Raw genomic sequence first — 8,717 nt, forward strand, 5'->3', positions numbered from 1 at the left:
TTGACAGAGTATGGTAGAAAATTACTATATATCTGGCCCAGCACTTACTACATAGCTCAGGCTGGCCTGGTATTCCTGCCTCAATGGCCTGAGTGCTGGGACTACACACCTGCACCTTTGTGACCAGGTTCTGGTTTGTATTTTATAGATTAAGAAACTGAAACAGAGGTTACTCAAAGACAGCCAGGATGCAAGCACTACCCAGAGCCCCTATTTTCCCTGGTGTGAGCAGACCATGTGACTGTCATGAAGATGCTCCTGAAAGAAGGCAAAGCAGGTTTACTTCAATCTCATCTGAAGGCTCCTTTTGAGGTCCAAGTACTTAGTTCTTGTGAGGTCTTCAGGACCTTACAGTAAAGGTGCCCTGCCTCTCCATGAAGCGAATCAGTCTCATCTTCAGACACATGACCATTCTATCATCAGATGGCACATGCCTTCAAACTTATCACATCAGAAAAGCTTACAAAGTGAGGCCAAGAACTGAATTCTTCACATTTTCTGGAAGAAAACTGTCCCAGCATCACACAGGAATGAAAGATTCACAGGAGAGCCACATGGCACCAACTCCACATAAAACCCAGGGGTCCACAAAGCACATAAACATATAAAACTATGGACAACTTCTGTCATTGAAAGTCTGCAGTCTGTAGCTACTGACATCAAAACAGAAACCCTTGAATGGAAACAGGACCAGGGAAAGGCAAAAAAAGACGAACTACCAAAAAATCTACCTGAGGTACAAGGCATGAACACACACACACACACACACACACACACACTCTCTCTCTCTCTCTCACACACCCCAACAGTGCTAGACCCCATAGTCCAGAAATCTACAGAGCAGGACCCCTCATTAACCTCTCAGGAAGCATACAGTCTGAGGAAATGCAAGAAGCCTTTTAGATTTGCCATACCCAACTACACAAGCAAAATAAAAAAAGAAGGGGGAAGCCATTTTTCCTAAATAAGGCCCAGAGTATCTTCTACCCCAAGACAGATTCTGAAGAAAAAAACAAAACAAAAAACAAAATAAAACAGAACAAAAAAACAAACTTGTTTTGGGGTTAGGGGAAAGAGTTAGAGAGGCACCATAGGACAGCCATGAGACTTCAACAAAGCAACTGCTCTAGATGTTTCAAAAATGTCAGTGTTGCTGGGAAGCGGTGACACACACCTTTGGTCCCAGCACTCAGGAGGCAGGTGAATATCTGAGTTGAGGGCCAGCCTGGTCTACAGGGTGAGTTCCAGGACAGCCAGGAGGCTACACAGAGAAACTGGGAGGGGGAAGATGAGGAGGGGGGTGTAGTGTTGGGCTGGAGAGATGGCTCAGGAGATATAGGCACTGCTGATGAGTTTCTGATCCCTGGTTCCACATAATGGAAGAAGAAAACCAACTCTAAAGTGATCCCCTGACCTCTATAGGCATACCATGGCAGGTATACACTACCTGCCGCCCAAAGTGAGTAAAGATAATTTTTTAAATGTCAGCATCATCAAGAGACAACAAAGCAAAATGGTAGGGTCAGCAACTCTTCTAAACTAAAGGAAGATAAACAGAGATGTTACTGCTGGGGGTTTGACTTTCTCTTCCCAGAGCCACTAGACATATACACAGTGGGTAGTCTTAAGTTTATAATAAAAGGGAAAAACTGAAAGAACCCTCTTTTCTACATATCATATATATGGCATGTCTACATATCACTGTGTGTACATGTGTTTGGGGGGGGGGTGGCTTACAGGTATGTATAGAGGCCAGAGGCTGACCCTGGGTATCTTCCTCAGTCACTATCTTTTTTTTAATAAGTACAAATGTGTGTCTATGAGTATACTACATGTATTCACATATCCACAGAAGCCAAAGAGGGCATCCAAAACCCTGGAGTTAGGGTTTCAGACACTTGTAATGTGCCTACTCTGAGTGCTAGAACCACTCAATACTATGGAAGATCAGCAAGTGCCCTAAACTAATGAGTCATCTCCACCTTAATTTCTGAGCTAGAATCTCACTAATCCAACCCAACTAGCCAGTCCTCTTGTTCTTGTCTCCTCAGCACTAGAATCAGAGATAAGCACTACCACTCGGACCCTCACACGTGTCTAAAAAACATGTTTCCTACTGTGCACCAAGGCACCTGCTTGTAATCCCAGCTACTTGAGAAGTTGAGACAAGAGAACACAAAAATCAAGGCCAGCCTAGGCTACAGGAGTTTCTTACCACCAGGGAGGGAGTCAGTGAGACCCTTTCTCAAAAGGGTAGCTCAGTGGCAGAGCTCTTGCTGATGTACACAAAGTCCTGGGGTCAACCCCCAGCACTGCAAAAGCAAAACAAATCATTTAAGTTCAACCTCGAATTCCCCACAGAGTGGACAGGGCTCCCAACACCTTCCTTGAAAGGTATGGTCCTGAGACCATTCTCCTCCTAGTCCTGCTTCTAATCCTTTTCAGTTAATTGTTTTTAGTTTGCTGGCATAAACTTCACATTAGCAGGAAGAGTCAGGTGAAAGGCAGGATGAAGATGCTGTGGTAAGTAACAGGTGCCCGCATTTTCAAATGGCTCAGAAATAGAGAAATAGCAAATGTCAAAAAAAAAAAAAAAAAAAAATCTCCCCAGTTATAAGGCACAGACGAGCCCACCATACAAGTCTGTTAGTCCTACTCCTACTCTTCAAACTTCTCAACTTTAGTCCAACTGATACTGGGGACAGGACAGTTCCTTATTCCAGTTAAAGTCCCTGGAAAATGTTCAGCATCATGTCTGGCCATTAGCACCAATGATGCCAAATGTAGGTTGAAAATCCACATTCTAACTTCAACTTCAACAAAGAAAATGGGCGAAGAAAAGAGCTGAGGATGTTCCAGAATAGATTAGAGGCATCATACTGATGTTTAAGAAAGAATAATTTATGTTATAGACAGGAAAAAAAAATCTACCTTGTTGCATGCATAATGAAGCACTAAAGAGAAAATATCTCCAAACATCCAGAAGGAAAAGAAAACACTCACATCAAACTTCTAAACAGAACAAACAGGAAGAAACACTAACAGCACTGTACCTGGAAAAGCATTCTCAACACAAGGACAAGGCCTGGCAGTCATGCCTGTAACTCCAGCTCTGAGGATGAGGCAGGAGGATTTCCAATGGACAACAGTAGAGATATGCATTTTATCTTCACTTCTGAGGTCAGCTTTGGCTCCATGAGACCTTGCCTCAAACAATAACCACCAAATAAGGAGAACAGAGTCTTCCTACTAACAAACCTATAAAAAGAAACTCCCAGCTAATGCACTTTAGGAAAGTAACTGGACAAAAGAGGGAGGGCAAGAAGACATGATAAGCAGATGCCCAATGCCATGGACAAGCAGATGTTGCTGTGTAGAGGCCACTGAGCTCACTGTGAATGGTTCAATCTACTTACTAACACAGTTCTTCCCTCTTCAAGAAATCCCCTCTATAAGATAGCCCTGCAGGTGACACAGTCTTTAATCCCATAACGAATGAAGCAGGAGGTGGATCTCTGTGCTCAGGACCAGCCTGGTCTGTATATTATAGAGTGCTAGGACATCCAGGGCTACACACCACCTATTCAAGTTATGATTTCAAAGTAAGAATTAGATATTCTCACCACTGACTTAAGAACTGTAGGGAGTGAGGTGTGGAAGAATGCAAGGGCCTATTTTTAGCACATACAAACCCAGGTGCCTGGTCTCTTTGGCCTCCAGGAAGGACTGGGGCTCAGACTATGTACTCTGGTGACTTTCAAGTATCAGCAGGTAAAAGCACTTGCCGCACAAGCATGGCAACCAGAGTTTGATTTCAAGACACCACAACAGAAGGAGAGAACCAACTCCTGAAAGATGTTCTCTGACCTCTACACATGCACTGTGGTACTTTATGTGTGTGTGTATGTGTGTGTGTGTCCACTCAATCTCCAACACTGTCCCCTGCCTAAAGACCTTTTCTTCCTTGCAAGGCCAATCCTCCCACATCCTTTAAAGGGCAAACATTAGGCACCAACACCTACTTTTCCAGTCACTGTGCTGCCTCCCTATAAACTCCAGCTGCATTTTGGACTGGTCAGGACCCTCAGTCACACTCAGGAGAACCCCTTTGTTACTGTCATGTCTCCCCTTTCTCACCTGTAGACTCTGAGCCTCCTAAAGATAAAAAAGCATGTTGCTTCTTTGTCTCTTACCATCCCTCACAGGACACAAGGATAGGCAGAATAAGCAACCTCAAGAAATTATTACTGGCTATTTTTTGAGACTCAGATCAGCAGAAAGGTTACTTCTTAGCAAAGCAAAGGAGACTTGAAAGAGACAATAGGAACATTCTAGAGACAGTGAGACCCTCCAAGGACTTTACTCTTTGCTCTGGAGGTAGGCCAGAGTCATTTTAATTTTAGGCCATAGATTATGCTATGCTAAATTGTATTAATGCACATTGGTTTTTAAAACATTCATTTAACCTAACCAGTCTAGCTAGACAGAGACTAGTTAAGGCATGAATTCAACTGGGCTTAAACATCAATATAATTCTCTTGGTTAGTTTAAAAAAGAGAGAAAATGAATGAATACCTTGCCAGTTCCAGGAGGCCCTGCCAACAAGACAGCTCTTCCTGCCATTTTCTTGCTTTTGATTAATTCTACTATGACTCCACATGCCTGCACAAAACAGAAAGAAACAATTAAACAGTTCAGGGCTTGGTCCACACAGCTCACATGCTTTTCTGACACAATACAGCTATGAAACCGCTGCTGTGGAGTGGAGCGGTGGAGGTGAGGCAGCAAAACCATGTGCTCCAGCTCATGCCATATGATGCTCCCACGAAGAGAGAAGCATAATGAGACAACGAGACACTGAGTGGTTATGGAGAGCTGGGGCAGGGGCAGCGCTTTCTCATAACATTGTATGTAACATTTGAAGCCCTGAGCAGAAAACTACATTTCAGTCAAAAAATGCAAACTCAAAATAACCAAAGGAAAGGGGATGTTGAGGTAGCCAGGGACCAGCAGACCTAGTACTTAACAAAAGCAACAAGGCTGTGCATCCCAGGCCAGTTTGGCTACAGCAACATTATCCAAACAAAAAGGGTATGCTATAAATCCATCCAATAAAAGAATTGGAAGGGGCTGATGAGATGGCTCAGTAGGTAAAAAGCACCTGCAATATAAACCTAAAAACCTGGGTTCAATCCCTGGATCCCTCAGTGGAAGGAGAGAACCTCTGACCTCTACCAAAGCACCATGGCAGTTATATGACTGCAGACCATACACATGCATTTTGTCAAACAGGAAAAGAAACAGAAATACCAGCTAAGGAAGCCAGGTGTAATGGCCCATGCCTTTAATCTCAGCACTCAGGAGGCAGAGGCAGGTAGATCCCTGTGAACTCAAGGCCAGCCTGGTCTACAAAGTCCCAGGACAACCACAGCTACACAGTGAGACCCTGTCATGAAAACAAACAAACAAAAATAAATACCAGTTAACATTAAAATAATAGGAAGGGTGAAGACACTGAGTACCAGGGAGACTGTTGGTGTCATTAGTCATACAAGAACCCCGGTGCAGAGGTAAGTCTAGAGCAGACTCTGAAGTCACATACACTCCAGTTTATATCCTGGCCATTTCACTTGAGGTGAGTGCCCTCAGACTTATTTTACCTACAACCCATACAAATCACTATTATTCATCTGAATCCAAATGTTCAAAATAACTGTACACACAAGAAAGGGCTTAGGGGTAAAGTGTGCTGATGTCTGCATTTTACTCTGAATTGTGACACTAGACATACATGAATACACCATAAAGCATCACTGTAAAATGTTAACTGTGGAATTTGGTCACAATGGGATTTATTCAGTATGTCTAGAAAGCATCGTACCAAAGTGAGGTTTATTAAACAGAAATGAAATAACAAATAATAGACTCAAAGCTGCCTGACAAATAGAAAGCATTAAACTACTATTACCTGCTTGCAAAAAAAAAGAGATGCAAGTGAGCTAAGGTCGAACGTCTTCACCACATGTAAAAAGCAAGTTTTTGTAGATACTGAGCCTCTGCAGAGATCAGAGTGAAGCAGGCTGAGGAAAAGGGAAGAGTACTCATTTGGGTTGGGGGCAGGGGAATACCAGACTCACCCACCTTTAATTTCTTGGTGTGCAAAACAGAACCTATCGAAATCCCTGGCATGACTTCCAATGACTTTAAAGAAGACTGAACTGGAAAAGCTAAAGAGTGCTTGGATGGGGAATAGGTAAGACTGTTCCTCCACACCGCTCCACTTAACAGATCAGCTCCCAGGCCCAAAGAGGTATATCAACTCTGAAAACTTAGTCAATTCTATACTTAACCCCACAGCTTTCCACTGTGTTTCATTGAGGCCTAATCTGCGTGCCGTGACCCTTGCTAGCTAGTGTGATCCTCACTTCTCAAACAGATATTAGTGGGTCCTAGTCCCGCCGCCCAGGACTCCTCGCGCACACGCCCCACGCCCACCTCTCTCGCGTTCTCCTGGCCCACGAGCCCCGAAGCCGCCTGCTTGGCCAGGCCGCTCTCGTCCAGCCCCAGACCCTTTACGTGGCTGTGGGAGGCGATGCGCTGCGTCTTCGTGGTGCTCTTCACCTCCTCAATCTTCATTTTGTCGAGTGTCTGGAGCCACAACCAGCGTGGAGAGGTAGGAACTACCGCGGGCCAGGCGCCTGGGTTACCACGCGGCCGTTACTAGGCCGCTCTCTGGGACCAGCCCTTATTAGTACGCCATTGGTGGAAGCAAGAAGCCTTCGCTTTCTATTGGTTACAAGCCACGCTGGTCGGGGCTGCAGAGTTTCACCCACCAACTTCCGTCTGTGTTACAGGTTAGGTTCCCCCAGGACAGGCATTTCCTGCCCTGGCCAGGTTTGTCTGAGAACCACCTAATACTTAAGCACTATGTGAATGGCAAGTTTAAGATTATAAACTCCTCTTTTAATGCTTATTTTTATTCTTTTTTTTACACTTAACACATGTTTAATACACGAAAGAGTATATTTATAAAATCAAAAGGTCTTGTGTTCTGAAGTAAAAAAAAAAAAACACTTTCTTGACTGAGCATGCATACAGATAAAAAGGATGTAGGTCATTTCGTAAAAATGTATCTGATACACATGTTTTATTTTTTTTAATTGAACAACTTTATTTTAAAAAACAAAGATAAATGTACAGATTTTAAGCATTTTTGTATAAAAGTATACAAATACATTTTTGTCAGTGCCTGGTTTTTTTTAAAAAGGTTTGATAGTGTGCATTAAGATCTTACTAGTTATAATGAGCATAAAGTACATGTAAAACAGGATGTAACCTGGAATTAGTCAAAGTTTTCTTGGTGTGTAAGAATTAAGCATAATGGTTTTTTCTTTTCTTTTTTTCTTTTTTCTTTTCTTGAACTTCATATAGTCTGTGAGTTGTTTCTGGGGTGTTCAGAGCTTTCTGGGGTTAGTATCCAATTATCAGTGACTGCATATTATGTCTGTTCTTTTGTGACTGGGTTATCTCACTCAGGATGATATTCTCTAGATGCATCCATTTTCTTGAGAATTTCATAAAGTCATTGTTTCTGATAGCTGAATAGTACTCCATTGTGTAAATATACCACAATTTTTGTATCCATTCATCTACTGAAGGACATCTGGGTTCTTTCCAGCCTCTGGCTATTATAAATTGAGCTGCTATGAACATTGTGGTGCATGTGTCTTTGTTGTATGTTGTAGCTTCTCTGGGGTATATGCCCAGAAGTGAAATAACTGGGTCTTCAGGTAGTACTATGTCCAATTTTCTGAGGAATCACCAGACTGATTTCCAGAGTGGTTGTACCAGTTTACAACCCCACCAACAGTGGAGAAGTGTTCCTCTTTCTCCACATCCTCACCAGCATCTGCTGTCATCTGAATTTTTTATCTTGGCCAATCTGACTGGTGTGAGGTGGACTCTCAGGGTTGTTTTGATTTGCATTTCCCTGAGGCTAATGATGTCGAGCACTTCCTTAGATGCTTCTCAGCCATTCAATATTCCTCAATTGAGAACTTTTTGTTTAGCACTGTACCCCATTTTTAATAGGGTGGTTTGATGCTTATTTTTATTCTTTAGAATAAGATATTTGTGCCAGGGTGAGCTGACTCCTTCACTGACAATTGTTAGACCTTTCCCAGGTGCTTGGATGTCCTGAGAGAACTATCAACAAAGCAGCTGCCCAAACTTCTCCCATGTGCACTGAATTATTTAGACACCCCAAGGATGCCCTGAAGAAGTTGCTCAACCATTTTTGCCAGAATACACTAGATCCTGAAGGCACTATTCCAGCCAAAACTTTTCAAATACTTTATGCCATAATTTTGGTCATCACATGCCCAAGAAACTTTTTTTTAAAAGGAGGAGGAGAAAGGAAGGAAGGAAAAGAAAAGATGTATTTGTGCAGCCTTGCCTAGCCTAGAACTCAAGGACCCCACCTAAAGGTGCTGCCACCATACTCTGACCAGCCATTTTCACCAGTCTGGAGTGGGTACAGGTTTCCAGGTAAACTGCCTGTGATTGCTGAAAACATGGTCCTTAATTTGAATAAGCAGCTGTTCTGTTATTGGTGCAAATGTGGTAGTTCATTTTCACAATCCACTATGCCATAGTGTAAATTAATGCATTTGCATGTAAGGCTGTTTTAAGAACAGCAAGCACTCTTGTTTACTGCC

General features: G+C 42.9%; 1 protein-coding gene across 1 annotated transcript in view; it reads right to left on the reverse strand.

Annotated features, from left to right (window-relative positions):
• The window catches only part of RUVBL1 (RuvB like AAA ATPase 1), a 32,560-nt gene extending 25,859 nt beyond the window's left edge, over nucleotides 1–6,701 (reverse strand). Inside the window, exons 1-2 of the mRNA XM_080932186.1 lie at nucleotides 6,496–6,701; nucleotides 4,576–4,662 (exon numbers count right to left, since the gene is read on the reverse strand). Coding sequence (XP_080788312.1) covers nucleotides 4,576–4,662; nucleotides 6,496–6,636 — 228 coding nt within the window. The 5' untranslated portion in view covers nucleotides 6,637–6,701. The remainder of the gene's footprint in view (nucleotides 1–4,575; nucleotides 4,663–6,495) is intronic.
• Between the last annotated feature and the right edge of the window lie 2,016 nt (nucleotides 6,702–8,717).

This window comes from Micromys minutus (assembly GCF_963924665.1).
Source record: "Micromys minutus genome assembly, chromosome: 18".
NCBI lineage: Eukaryota > Metazoa > Chordata > Mammalia > Rodentia > Muridae > Micromys > Micromys minutus.